We start from the raw sequence: 15,179 nt of genomic DNA on the forward strand, positions 1-15,179 counted from the left end.
ATCTGACATAATGGAATTTAAGCCTTACACAGAGATTTCTGGAGCCCCTTGGACTTAAAATTTTAACTTTTAATTAGTATTAACTTGATACAGTTGCAGTAGAATGCAGCATAACTAACTACTTGATTTATTTTGAAAATGGATCAGATAGATCTATTGTCTTTCACACCTTTAACTATGGGTTTGACTAAACCACAAATCTGTACTTTGAAAGTATACACTGTTCTCTCCTTTTTAACCTTTATTGTATTAATTACCTCATGTGTATTCCTACACACTTATTTGCACGTGAACGCTTACACACATATATACACACAGAGTTTAACTGTCTACCTAAACTATTTTAAATATTTTTAAAGCTCAGTGCTTTCCCCTTTAACCTTCTGAACAATTGCATCTCCAGTCACCTATCTTCACAGTCCTAAATCTACGTCTCTCATTTTGTGCGTTCTCCTTAACTGCAAATCCACATGTCCGGTTTTCAGGTGGACCCCTTTAATATGAATGTTCCCAGAAGCAGATCAAATGCCTCATAACTTCAAACTCCTCATCTTCCTCCCAAATGCAGTCCTCCTCCTGTATTAGAAATTCCATCTCATGGCCTCATCATACGCCCAGTTGCCTATGTTTGAAATCTCAGACTTTCAGATCATCTATCAGCCCCTTCTGTTACTCTCCTCCTCTAACCAGCTTGTCTGCTCATCTGATTACTTTCATCTAATCCGTGCTTCCATTCCCATCTCATCTAATCCTTGCATTCATTTTCTCACCGTTTCCATTAACGCTTCCCCAGTTTATCTCTCATCACTTCTCACCTCACTTCACCATGGTTTCTACTATTTATCCTTCCATGAAGTTAGACCTCTTCCCCACTTCCTTATCCTTCATGAAGCTACAGTAACCTCCCCAAAATTAAGATCTGGCCATTTCATTCCTCCCCAAACCTGCAATGGCTCCCAACATCCAAAGAGTAGGATTCAGATACCTGGTTTTGGTATTTAAGAGCATTTTCTATGTGGATCCAACACACTTCAGTTGTATCTCCCAGTCTGTTGCTTTTCCCTTGGTCTCTACTGTGAATTAATCTTTATTCCAATTACATACTTTCTATTACCTAAGACTCCTTCCTTTATCTTTCAAGGAATGACCTTTGTTCTCTCCTGTCCTTACTTGCATCTTGAAATGCTGCTGTAAAGTCCTCTAACTCTAAACTCTTCTCAATTCCCTGAGTCAGAATGATTGTCTTCCTCTTCTTTTCCTCATTATACTTTGCTTGCATCTCTGCCATGGTACCTATTATATACCACTTTAAATTATATTAGGTCTAGTTCAATCCAGTAAACATTTATTGAGGGTCTTCTCTGTAAAAGGCCAGTACTAGGGAAAACAAAATGATTCAGACAGTGTCTCTCCTCAAAAATTTACAATCTAAACAATCAACTGTAGCAGGCAGATTTTGCATCACAAAAAGATACAAACAAGGTGCTGGGAAGTCTTAAATGAAGTAAACCTGTATATGTCTTCCTTTCCCAGAAAAGGGCAGGAACCATCTTTCTCTTTCTCTTTCTTTCTTTCTTTTTTTCTCCCTCTCCCCCCACCACCACACGCACACACACGCACACACACAGAGTAACACACAACATACACATACCATTGTGAGTGTCATGCAGTAAATATTACTGCAAGTTGATCAAAGTAGATTTAATGCATATTATGGGCTGAACTCTGTCTCCCCAAAATTCATGTGTTGAAGTCCTAACCCCCAGAACATCAGAGTGTGAATGTATTTGGAGACAGGACCTTTACAGAGATGATTAAGTTACATGAGATTCAAATGACTGAGTTAGAGTGGGCCCTAATCCAACCTAACTGATGTCCCTATAAGAAGAGAAAGTTTGGACACACACAGGGACACCAGGGATGTGCACTCACACAGGGAAGACGGCGTTAAGGACACCGTGGCCATCTGCAAGCCAAGGAGGGGGGCCTCAGAAGAAACCAATCTTAATCTTAGACCTCTAGCCTCCAGAACCGTGAGAATCAAATTTCTGTTGTTTAAGCCACTCAGCCTGAGGTCCTTTGTTATGGCAGCCCTAGCAAATTACTACACTGCATATCCAAAGAACAACAGGGAAAATGGGGGAAGCTGATACCCTGAAAACTAACTAGAAAATAAGCACATAATTGAAAAGTAAGCTGTGTAATTTGTACAGGTCTACACATTATAAAAGCAAAAAAAATATTCTGATTGGATGAGGTTTATGTAACCAAAGAGGAGAGTTATGACACTGTGTATACCAAAGCATGGACTTGATTAGGGATTCCCAGTTATTTTGCTACAATGTACTCCCTTATTATTTATCCCCTACATTGCACTCCAAGTACATGTTGCTAACTGCATTTGCTTGCTTGCTTGATCTGTCAAACAAAGCATGTATTATTTTCCTGTATACTAAAGAAAATGTGTGTGTGTGTGTGTGTGTGTGTGTGTGTGTGTGTACCTGAGTGTATTTTTCATCAAGGTGAGAATAGCTTGACATTTCAGTTAATCCATGAAATCATATTGCAGGTAAATACATGATTCTGGTAGACTTTTAGAAACACTGGAAGCAGCTTGAACAACATACCCCTTTGCAACTTTCTTGGATCATTAATAGTTTGGATCTCTATACCCAAACTGATATAATTGGATCACTAAAATCTATACTCCTCAGTGTTTGGCATAGGTTTTTACTCATGTAGATCTGAATTTGAGTTTTCTTTGAAAGTACATTCCCAAGCAATCTTCCTGAATGACTTTATGATAAAATGGTATTTTTAAATGTTTTTATTACTATGACCTTATAAAGTATATATGCATGACTTTCTGGTTTCTTGCCAAAATTAAATAAACAAATTAAATACAAATCCATTGCTTCATAGCACGACCTATGTTATAGTACATGCCATAGAAAGAATGTTAAGCAACGTTATTTATCTACAAAGTCTTGCATAACAAATTAGTTGTAAGTGAAACTAAACATAACTTACCAAATTAGTGATACTGAATTACCATGTAGGATTTATTTGACAAACTGACTAAGGTAAGCACTTACTGCTATGATTGTTGAAAATAATGAAGAGCACCCACTCACATGAGTTCAAATCAGAGGCCAAAACTTCACTGGCACCATGTTCTAGTCACACAGGATGGATGTTTATGAGTAAGGCTCTACCATGGTCAAAATTCTCAATTGACTGTGTGTAATTCATTAGTGGATGGAATAAATTATTAAAGGAAAAACAAAACAAAACCTAGACCGTTAAAGTTGACACTTTCTATTAGTTCACTCTCTTGATTATAATAGTTGTATATAAAGCAACTGATTTAAGTGTCACATAATTAATCTATCTTAGACATTACAATAGTGCAAATAAAATCACATTAATGGTTAAAGTAGTTTGCTCAAATGATCAAAGGAGTCAACTAACAGTGAGAACACAATTTTTCCGTTTCTAAATGAAGCTGGTCAGGGCCACTCCAAAGGGTTCTACCGGTTGTTCTCTGTACAAAGGCACAAGGCTGAGGCAGTCAGCGGAGGCTGAAAGCCAGCCTGACGCGATCCCCCAAGCCCTGTACCTATAGGCACCAGAGGAGGTGCCTGTGACTAACTCACACAAAGGGGTCCTTTGGACCCTAGCAGCCCTGCGCCTGTCACTATTTTCTTCAACTAAATGACGCTAAAAATCCCACATGGTCTTAGAATCCACTCTGAAGAATATCTAAATAGAATGTGACTCATGAACCAGCTAAACCGTAGAATTCTTTTGAACGTGATTTGAACTTAAGCAATTGTAAACAGTTTTAAATTTCTGAATGACTATCCTTTCGCAAAAGATAAATATTATATTCTAACTACTTTCCAAACATTAAACTGCCAACATAGAATTCAGCAAATTAATGGAATAGAAAGGCAATTTGTTGACTGGTAAGATATTATCTCAATGACAAATATAATTAACAAATGCACCTCAAGACTGTTCAAAACTGGGAATTCCCTGGCAGTCAAATCATTGAGTCCTACCTTCCTTCTATTTGTGTCCTCTATGAAAAGAAGCTAACTAAACAAAAAATTTAGGGTCACAAGATTAAACCATGTGCCAAATGAAAATTAAGATGATTTGGAAGTGAGAACTCACAAAAGAAGCAAATTGAGATATTCTTTTTCAGTAATTCCTTATTTCAAAATTCTTCTTAAAAATTTTCAACCAGGTTAACAACCTAAGGAAAGTTTGCAACCACTTCGTAGATAGTGAGGATATCTATGAGGTGGGGGGAAAAAGGTGGTGAACTGCTGCCTTTCAGTTATGCAAGAAGCATGTATTTTTTGAGCATTTTCTATATGTTTTGGAGCACGTAAAGACAGTGTGTGTGACCTTAGCCCTTTAGAAGCATTCTTATTCTACGGGAAACTAAAATTCTTGTCATATATCAAGATTTTTACAAGAGCAGTAGAATAACATTTTATTTCTTTTTAATCATCAGCCTCATGGAATTCTACTGACAAATTTGGTCTTTGGGTTATTTTTGCTCAGAGAATATATTTTCAGGATGTAGTGTTGCTTATTATCCTTTTGTGCTTCAATTTGCTCTTGGGCTTCCTAGTTACAAAGCATTCATTCCACTGGCATTCTCTTCATCATTAATTGTTCAAGTAGCCTTAAATACCATTGTATTCTTAAGCAAAGGAGATGTGGTCATTATGGGCATATGTGTATATATTTTCATTTTTAAAGCTCCTTCAAATAGAGCCAGTAATAAAGTACAGATTTAAAACTACACCTCAGAGGTCTGAGAACCCAGTCAACCGGATTATATTGATTAAGAGTGAATTAAATCATCTGTGATTAAAAAATGCTTGCATTCATATACTCTCAGAAAAAAATCAAATTTCTGCTTAATAAAAGCAAAATTTCTAATGAATTCAAGTTAACATTCATATGATGGTATTCCTTAAATAGTAATATGCAACTGACACTCGTTTGAGTTTCTATCTGTGGAGAACAAACACTACAAGCATATTCTGGTATATATTCCCCTTAGGTTCTATTTTGATTGTCTTTGCTAAGGTTAAATAACATTTCTTTCATCAAAACTGTATACACTCATCATAAGTAATCAAATAAAATGATGTAGTACAAAGCAAAAAAATTTTAAATCCCTTAAAATCCTAACATGTAGAAATCATTTTCTGAATATATTTTGACTTGCACTGTGGATATTTTTCTATATATAAACATTGAAGAGAGGATAGAAAAGTACATAGACGATAAATACACAGGCTTTTTAAAAATGGGACTCTGCATACATGACATTTTAAATAGAAATTATTATTTAATTATACTTAGATTTAATGAAATAAAAATAAACTGAATTGATATATTAGGCATTAAAATAAATATTTCTTAAATACCTAAGTTCACAGAAGAGTTCTCTAGATCTGAAAAAAGGTATAAGAAATCATACTTTTAGCCTAGATTTTAAAAATTTAAACAGTACCTGTTAACCTTGTGCTCCATAAGATGAGAACACTGCCCCTTCTACTTCTTCTTACCTTTTCTTCCCACTCATGTTTGTTAAGTATATTAGGAGATAATTAATATAAATTCTATTTGTTAAATTATTTTCATATTGCCCTGAGGCACCCATCCAGCCTGCTAGTTGGATTTATGGCATCAATAAGTGAGTGGGAAAATTCTACCTCTTAAAAAAAAAAAGTTAATTGAGTTGCTAAATAAATGTATTTTAAATTTACAGCATGAAAAATCGTCTTGAAAGACAAACATTTTTGTTTCAAGAGCCAGGCACTTAAGAGACAGAAGAGTTTTTCATTTTCCAAAAATCTGGGTTTTGAAATTCAAGAGGCAAAGCCCTGAAGAAGGAGCAGGGCATAAAGTTTATACCATAAACAAGACAAAAGTATGATGAAACAATAGCTAGTAGCAGCACAAATACAGAAAAACCCTCATCAACTGATGAAAAAGAGAATCAGAGGGAATGGAACTCTAGCTTGAGTATTTCCTGGCTCTCTGAGATACGGTTCACTCCATTCTGGAACAAGAACTATGGTTTGAGATGGATAACTGTAGCAGATGCTGTAGGTGCCCATCCCATACCCTTTTAACATTCACCATTCCCCTGAACGCTGTCCGAACAGTTTCAAGATGTAATCATCTGTTGACTTTGCCTCCGGGCTTCCTTTGGCTGCCAGATCCTGGTTGGCCCTCTCTCTCTAGTTCCTGGAGTTAACCCAGGAGCAGCTTTCAACCAATATCTGATGGGAGGTGGTGGATAAATACCTCTGCTCCTTTGCCTTTGGGTGGGGTTAATTTTAAGGTGTGTTCTATACTATCTCCTAAATTTCCTCAGAGTAATTGAGCCCCATTTACCTATGGTATTGATAGTAACCTAAGTAATGAGGCATCCTTTGTTTTCTTCCCTTCTCTGCCACTTCTCCACCCAACCGATGCTTTCTGGAATCACATCTCAAATCACCTCCCAAATACTTGCACCCACAACTTTATCGCAGGGTCTGCTTCTGTGTGAACCCCACCTAAGAGTGTAAAGAACAATAAAAGAGGTGTATGGGGAATCTGAGAACAGAAATGGGCCACACTTCTCTGTTTAAGAGATAGGTTCTCCTTCAGGTTCTCCAGAAAGCAGACTCTGAGATGAAGTTTAGAGTATATGGTGTTTAATAAAGAGTCTTGGAATCAACACCGGTGTAAAGGAGACAAGAGCAGGACTGAGCCAAGGAGGAAGGTCAGCAGAAGCTCAGTGAGGGTCAGCCAACCTCACAGGGCGCTCTGGAGCTAAAATGACTTCTTACCCTGCCTCAATTAGGATGTCATTGGATGTGGGCTACTTTGGAAAGTGTGTGACCTAGGGTGAGAGAGATGTCTGTGGCTGAGCCAATCTGAGAAAGGGATGACAGCTGAAGACTGTATACCCTCAGTACAGCAGGAACAGGGGTAGAGGGTCCTTCCTGGAAGAGGATTCTGAGAAGCACATCTTGGTGTCCACCATGGACCCCTTCTGCTACTCAGACCACTTCATGTAGTTTGGGGAAGCAGATTCTTCAAAATTTTCAAGGTTCAAGTATGTATATGTTAAATGACACCTTCCTCAAACTTGTTTTGGCTTTTATAACAGCTACAGATATATAATAGACAGATGGTAGGTAGGTAGGTAGATAGAGAGATAGATACATAGATAGACATATATACGGACAGATAGAAATTTGTCAGAGTTCTTCAGTGAAACAGAACCAATAGTATATATACATAGAGAGAGAGGGACTGAGATTTATTTTAAGGAATTGGCTCATGTTATTGTGGAGAACGGCAAGTCTAAAATCTGAAGCGCAGGCCAGCAGGCTGGAGACCAAGAGAGGAATTAATATGGCAGTTCAAACCCAAAGGCAGTCTGCAGGCAGAATTTTCTTCCTCAACTGATGTCCAGTTTTTTTCTCTTTAATTAAACTGATTGGATGAGGCCCATCCATATTATGAGGGTAAAATCTGCTTTACTCAAAATCCAGTGATTTAACATTAATGCCGTCTAAACAATACTTTCAACAGAAACATCTAGACTCATATTTGACCAAATAGCTAGGTACTGTGGCCTAGTCAAGTTGACACCTAAAATCATCACAGGTGTGTAGGCAGATCTATACATATCATCACAGATAGATGTTAATAATATTACTATCATTTTGCCTTTTCCTTCCCACTTAGCTCTCAGGTATTGCTTTTTTACTGAAGGCACTGTACATGCCTCTGTCACCTCACTTTTCTCTCTGCTTTGATTTCCCATTTCTAATCTTCCGAGGGATGGATAAAAAAGAGAAGCATAGTTCTGAGTGTAAAATGGAAAGAAAATGCCTGTAAATGACAGCCAGAGCACTTACCCATGAGTAAGAGGACTTTAGTCTGGGCATGTGGATTTTGTGTTACTGTACTTGGCTACCCAGAAGTCTTTATTATTTATTTTTACATACCTATTTATATTGGTGATTGAGTTTGCCGAACATGTGAGAGGTAACAACAACAATGAGACTTTCTAAGAAGTTATTATGTACCCATTTTTAACATAGAAAATGTATAGAAAACTTTTCATTAATCTTATGAAATCTGATAATTCAAAAATAATAAGAATGTTTTAATTAATGGAAGGGTCTCATTAATATTTGATATAATTTCCAATCAAATATTTAGAAGATGATTAATATTTTTATTTATTCTCTTTTGTAAAACTAACTTCTCAAGTTTCTTTTTTTTTTTTTTTTTTCTGGAGCATCAAGTTTATTAACTAGAATTGGAAGAACCAAGGAGTTCTTGGAACAAGAACTATCCCCCTCCCCCACCAACACGGAAGACAGAAGAGTGGGGGAGGGGAGACGTGCCCCAGGAATGACAGTCCAGTCTCTCAAGTTTCACCCAGGTGGGGGTTGAGGGGCAGACCTGCAGCCACGGTGGCCTCGCTTTCAGTCGCCCGGGCTGCTCCGGACCATCCTCTGAGCTGGCCAGGGTCTTGGATACGATGCTTCTGAAGGCCGTGCAGAGAGCACACTCCTCTTCCCCTGCACCGGGCCCCAGGGAGCGCGGCGGCCTGACCTTCCTGCCTCGGTCATCCATGGGGTTCACATGGGCTCACTTTATTATGACGCCTCATGCTGGGCAGCTTGCAACAAAGATGTTTCAAAATAAAGTTCCAGATTCTCCCAGCCACCCCTTGCTTTTTCTGGCTCTGGCCAGAGAGAGTGGATGAGGACACACTCTCAGGCTGCCCAGCGTGGGAGGACCTTCCAGTGTTGGACACACCCAGGGGGCAGCTGCTTCCCTCTGGGGCTCCAATCCTGCTGCTGCTGGAGGTGGATGTCCCAGTGCTACACTGGGGGGCTGGGCTGGGGGTGGCAGTCCTCGCCTCCAGGCTGGGTGGGGGACAGGCAGACTCACCGGTCTTCTGCCCTGCCTGCTGGTCTTCCTGCAGCGGCACATTTTTTCTGTGGTAGAGCCACCTGGTTTGCAGGGAGGACACCACAGGGCTTGGAGAAGGCTCAAGTTCACTGCCACAGAGGTCCCCGCAAGAGAAGGGCTTCAGAGTTATGATGGAGACCTCCACCTTGGGTTTCTTGGAGCTCACACTGCCTGTCCCAGTGTCCTGGATCTGGTCGCAAGTCAAGCCCGGAGTCCTCACCATTGTCACCTCCAGGTCCTCTTCACAGGGTGGCTGGAGTGGCTCCTTCCGGCCCATGTTGACCCATGGATGCCTCCTGAGGTCAGGTAAGGTGCCTCTGTCACTGGGGTTGAGGGCAATCATTTTTTGTAACAGATCCCTTATCTTCAAAGACAGATAAGGTGGGATGGGGTATTGCCCTTGTAGGATTTGCTTCCGCAGCTCCTGGAAGTCTTTTCCCACAAAGGGCCGGGACCCAGTTACCATGGTGTACAGCACTACTCCCAAGCTCCACACGTCCACCGCAGGGCCGCTGGAGCTCTGCCCCAGGAGGAGTTCCGGGGCAGCATAAGGGTGTGTGCCGCAGGTCGTGTCCAGTTGGAAAATGTCATCACACTTGTTGCTGAGGCCAAAGTCTGTAAGTTTGATATTCATCTTGGAATCAAAGAGGAGGCTCGGTGGCTTCAGGTCCCGGTGCACGATGCCCCTCCGGTGGCAGTGCTGCAGGGCGGAGACCAGCTGCTGGAACGGGCCTCGGGCCTCCGCCTCTGTCATACGGCCGTGGATCTTCAAATAGCGGTACATGTCCCCCCCACTGAGGTACTCCATCACCACGAAACATGTCTCCTCTGTGTCAATCACCCCCAGCAGTTTCACAATATTGGGGTGATTCAGAGCCTTCAGACTGCACACTTCCCGGAAAAGTGCCTGGACACTTGAGAAGCTCTGACGCCTTTTCTTTATGACCTTCACAGCCACCTGTGTCCCGGTCAGAATGTGCCGGGCCAACTTCACTTTACCGAAGGTGCCTTCACCAATGGTGTGGAGGATCTGGAAGTCATCAGTATGAGCCTTCTTGCCAGCAGATTTGGCTGTGAGGCCCTGCATCCTGGTGATCTGCTAACTACACTGACTGACAGCACTACCGAGCAACGCTAACTACGCTAACTAACAATGCTAACTGTACTAACAGGGCTAAGTATGCTGTCTCTACTAACAACGCTAACTACGCTAACTGTACCAACAGCGCTAACTAGTACTAACTACACTAACTATGCTAATCAAGTATTAACTATACCAACAATACTCACTATGCTAACTGTAGAAAGAACAATGACACAAATAAAAAAGAGTAGAGAAAAGAGAAACGAAAATCAACAAAATGGCAGAAACAAGGAAAACACAAGCTAACTGTAGGTCCAAGGCCGTCAGGTCACCAAAAGCAGCTTCCTGGGCTCTAAGGACCAAAAACCTGGGCCCACCTTTCTCTTTCATAGGGCTTTGTGAAGTACATCACAATGGTGCACTCTGAGGTCAGAGCAAGAAATGGACCCATCACCACTGGGGATACACCACAGTGGTTTTCTCACTTCTTGAGTTCAAGGCACCTTTACACTTAGGAAAAAGGATCCCAAAGAAATTTTTCTTTACGTGTGTTATTAGATATTGGTATTCACTTTGTTATAAATAAAAATCTGCAGGATACTTCAGTGGCCTTTTTATTTCTAGTTTGAAAATGTGGAATAATTTTAAAGACCTCATAATGTCTACACTTGAAATGTTCAATTCCTTTTCCTTAAATTCTGGCCTCAAAATAACGTTACAACTTAACTGACTTCACGATACTATACAAAATGTTCTGTTGCATAAGACATGATACGGTACATTATGAAAGTCTATGAAGCTGAGAGAAGGTTTGCCAGGAAGGTCACTGAGCAGATTTCTCATCAGGAGCCTCGGAGGCCAGATGGCATGACTCAATGTACTTGAAGTGTTGAAGGAAAGAAACCGTCAACCAAGAATCCTATATGTAGCAAAACTTTCCTTCGAAAATGAGGGAGAAATCAAGACATTCCCAGTTAATCAAGAGTTGAGAGAGTTCTTAACCACCAGACCCGCCTGCCACAGGGAGTTCTTCAGGTTGGAGTCAAGGACCCTGGACAGTAGCTCAAAGCCTTATGAAGAAATAAAGACCTCTGGTAAAAGTAGACAGACGGGCGACGAGAAAAGCTAGTACTGTTGTAACTTTGGTTTGTAGCTCCACTTTTTGTCTTCTATTTGATTTAAGAGACTAATATATAATAAAACACACACATACAAATCAAAAAAAAAAAAAAAAAAGATCACCTCTTCACCTAGAAAAGTTACTTCACCCCCACTTTAGCCTAACTTTGGGAATTCCCATCAACAACATTCTTCTTTCCACTGTAGGAAGCAACGCTGCCAGAAGCTATGGCAAGCAGAGCCTCTTCTAAAATGCCTTTGATGACTGCAGCAACATGGATGCAACTAGAGATTATTAAGTGAAGTAAGTCAGAAAGAGAAAGACAAATACCATGTGATGCCACTTACATGTGGAATCTAAAGTATGGCACAAATGAACCTATCTATGAAACAGCAACAGACTCACAGACATAGAGAACAGACTTGTGGTTGCCAAGGAGGAGGGGGGTGGGAGAGGGAAGGGCTGGGAGTGTGGCATTAGCAGATGTAAACTATTATATATAGGAGGGATAAACAACAAGGTCCTACTCTACAGCACAGGGAACTAGAGTCAATATCCTGTGATAAACTGTAATGGAAAAGAATATAAAAAAAGAATGTCTATATGTGTATAACTGAGTCACTTTGCCATACAGCAGATTGGCACAAGATTGTAAATCAACTATACGTCAATCAAAACAATAAAATAAAATAAAAAATGCCTCTGATGATGTACACAGCCCCTGCTCCTGCTGACTACCTCTCTGCAGCACCCAACACTGTGAAACCCCGCCCCCAGCTGAGGTCACTCCAGTCCTGTGTCTCCTTCCTTTGTCCTCTGTCTCCCACCAGTGTTTCTCTAACAGAAACACAAAGAACTGCTGTGTTTTCACTCAGTCTCACTGTTCACATTCCCACGCTTGATTTGGGCATCAGACCTGCAAGAGTTCAAAACTTACTGGGTGGTAGAACTGCCATTTCTCTGCCTGTCTCTCATTATAAAGAACTTCTCTGAAATTCTGAATTCACTGGTCTGGTCATCCATTCACCAGCAAGTATCTAGGTACTGGGGTTAAGAGCTAGGAATGAGATACAGTTGTTAGTAAAGAAACAACAAACCCCAAATGGAGTCACTTGTGCTAAGTCCCACGTCAGCAAACCAAGACTTAATAATTGCAGTTTCAGCCTCTCTCAGGAATGGGACCTTTCACCAATAGATCTGGAATTACCTGGTCAGCACTAGAGGGGTGACCCCCCCACCTTCCCCCAAAAGGAAGGTGACCCTGCCTGAAACAATCCACTCTTAGCTAGAAACTTCCCTTTTCTGCCCCCTCCTGCCTGTAAAGTTCTTGCATTTTTTACAGCTCCACAGAGCTCCTTTCTACTTGCTCAATGGGATGCTGCCCGATTCATAAATCATTGAATAAAGCCAATTCGATCTTCAAATTTACTCAGTTAGAATTTTATGTTTTTAATACAGTGATGAGCAAAACAAATAAAAAGAGAGGCATCAAACTCTTTGGACAGTGTATCCCATTATCCCTCACACTCTTGGAAGCCTGGGTCAGCAGAAATGAAGGAGAGCCAGTGACAAGAAAAAGCCTCTTGAAAACCAAATCAGAGGTCCTGAAATACTACAGACTTACTTGTACAAGTGGGTGGGAACAAGCAGAGAGTAGCAGTTGTTTATTACTGTACACTGTAATCGAGGGAAACATTTGGAGTTCAAGAATAGAGATTTAAAGATGAGATGCTAAAATTCATAACAACTTGTCCAAAACAGGCCAGAAAACCTTAAGTTTTCGCCTTGTTTAAAAGAAGTCCTAAGTAAAGGGAAAACCAAATATTATGAAAAATTTTGGAGACATCTCACACACCAACCTTCCCTTTATTTGAATTACTTCATTATCATTACTTTAGAGTTATGTACACTCATAAAAGTTCATTTATTCTGAGTTGAGAAGTCCATTTTATCATCATGTGTATTGTGCTTACATTTTAAAATCAGAAACAACTTCCCCAAGATAAAACTGATTCTTCATCTCTTTTGGTTTTACTATTCCAAAATAGATTAGGTGACTTGGGGTATTATTTTTACCCTATGTTGATTTGCCTACCTTGTAAAGGAGCAAGGAACTTTTCCTTCAACCCTTATTTTCCTAGCGATTTGTTTAAAATGAAAAGTAAATATGTGTTTGTGGGCATATAAGTGTGTGTGTGTACAATCATTTTTATATAGAGATTTATTATCTCTCAATTTATTTTGTACAAGAGGTTTGTCTCAGAAAATCAGTGTCTTCTTTTTTTTTTTTCACGATTCATATCTTTAATACTCTCTGAGAGGCAAGTGAAAAGCAACAACGGATTTTTAAAAGGACCATGTCTGACACATGTCTGACAACACTGAGTGTGGGGGAGGAGGGAAGTTAACCAGCTAGCACAGTGCCTTGCATGTAGTAAGCACTGCAACATTTGTTAAATTGCAATGACTTGAAGTTGAAGATCATGATATATATATATTTTTTTTTTAGATTTTTAGAAATTTCATGTAATGTCTGAAACATTTATATTAACATATTTCCATACAAATAACTCAATGAAAGTTTAGTATTAGTTGTTTTGTTTGTTTGTTTTTTTATACTGCAGGTTCTTATTAGGCATCAATTTTATACACATCAGTGTATACATGTCAATCCCAATCGCCCAATTCAGCACACCACCATCCCCACCCCACCGCAGTTTTCCCCCCTTGGTGTCCATATGTCCATTCTCTACATCTGTGTCTCAACTTCTGCCCTGCAAACCGGCTCATCTGTACCATTTTTCTAGGTTCCACATACATGCATTAATATACGATATTTGTTTTTCACTTTCTGACTTACTTCACTCTGTATGACAGTCTCTAGATCCATCCACTTCTCAACAAATGACTCAATTTCGTTCCTTTTTATGGCTGAGTAATATTCCATTGTATATATGTACCACATCTTCTTTATCCATTCATCTGTTGATGGGCATTTAGGTTGCTTCCATGACCTGGCTATTGTAAATAGTGCTGCAATGAACATTCGGGTGCATGTGTCTTTTTGAATTACGGCTTTCTCTGGGTATATGCCCAGTAGTGGGATTGCAGGGTCATATGGTAATTCTATTTTTAGTTTTTTAAGGAACCTCCATATTGTTCTCCATAGTGGCTGTATCAATTTACATTCCCACCAACAGTGCAAGAGGGTTCCCCTTTCTCCACACCCTCTCCAGCATTTGTTGTTTGTAGATTTTCTGATGATGCCCATTCTAACAGGAGTGAGGTGATACCTCATTGTAGTTTTGATTTGCATTTCTCTAATAATTAGTGATGCTGAGCATCTTTTCATGTGCTTCGTGGCCGTCTGTATGTCTTCTTCGGAGAAATGTCTATTTAGGTCTTCTGCCCATTTTTGGATTGGGGTGTTTGTTTCTTTAATATTGAGCTGAATGAGCTGTTTATATATTTTGGAGATTAATCCTTTGTCCGTTGATTCATTTGCAAATATTTTCTCCCATTCTGAGGGTTGTCTTTTCGTCTTGTTTATGGTTTCCTTTGTTGTGCAAAAGCTTTGAAGTTTCATTAGGTCCCATTTGTTTATTTTTGTTTTTATTTCCATTACTCTAGGAGGTGGATCAAAAAAGATCTTGCTGTGATTTATGTCAAAGAGTGTTCTTCCTATGTTTTCCTCTAAGAGTTTTATAGTGTCCAGTCTTCTATTTAGGTCTCTAATCCATTTTGAGTTTATTTTTGTGTATGGTGTTAGGGAGTATTCTAATTTCATTCTTTTACATGTAGCTGTCCAGTTTTCCCAGCACCACTTATTGAAGAGACTGTCTTTTCTCCATTGTATATCTTTGCCTCCTTTGTCATAGATTAGTTGACCATAGGTGCATGGGTTAATCTCTGGGCTTTCTATCTTGTTCCATTGATCTATGTTTCTGTTTTGGTGCC

At 39.8% G+C, this 15,179-nt stretch overlaps 1 protein-coding gene across 1 annotated transcript in view; it reads right to left on the reverse strand.

Annotated features, from left to right (window-relative positions):
* Positions 1 to 10,105, reverse strand: part of LOC118883316 (serine/threonine-protein kinase MARK2-like) — a 31,816-nt gene extending 21,711 nt beyond the window's left edge. The window contains exon 1 of the mRNA XM_036830069.1: positions 9,325 to 10,105. Coding sequence (XP_036685964.1) covers positions 9,325 to 10,105 — 781 coding nt within the window. The remainder of the gene's footprint in view (positions 1 to 9,324) is intronic.
* Positions 10,106 to 15,179: the final 5,074 nt, after the last annotated feature.

This window comes from Balaenoptera musculus, chromosome 1 (assembly GCF_009873245.2).
Source record: "Balaenoptera musculus isolate JJ_BM4_2016_0621 chromosome 1, mBalMus1.pri.v3, whole genome shotgun sequence".
NCBI lineage: Eukaryota > Metazoa > Chordata > Mammalia > Artiodactyla > Balaenopteridae > Balaenoptera > Balaenoptera musculus.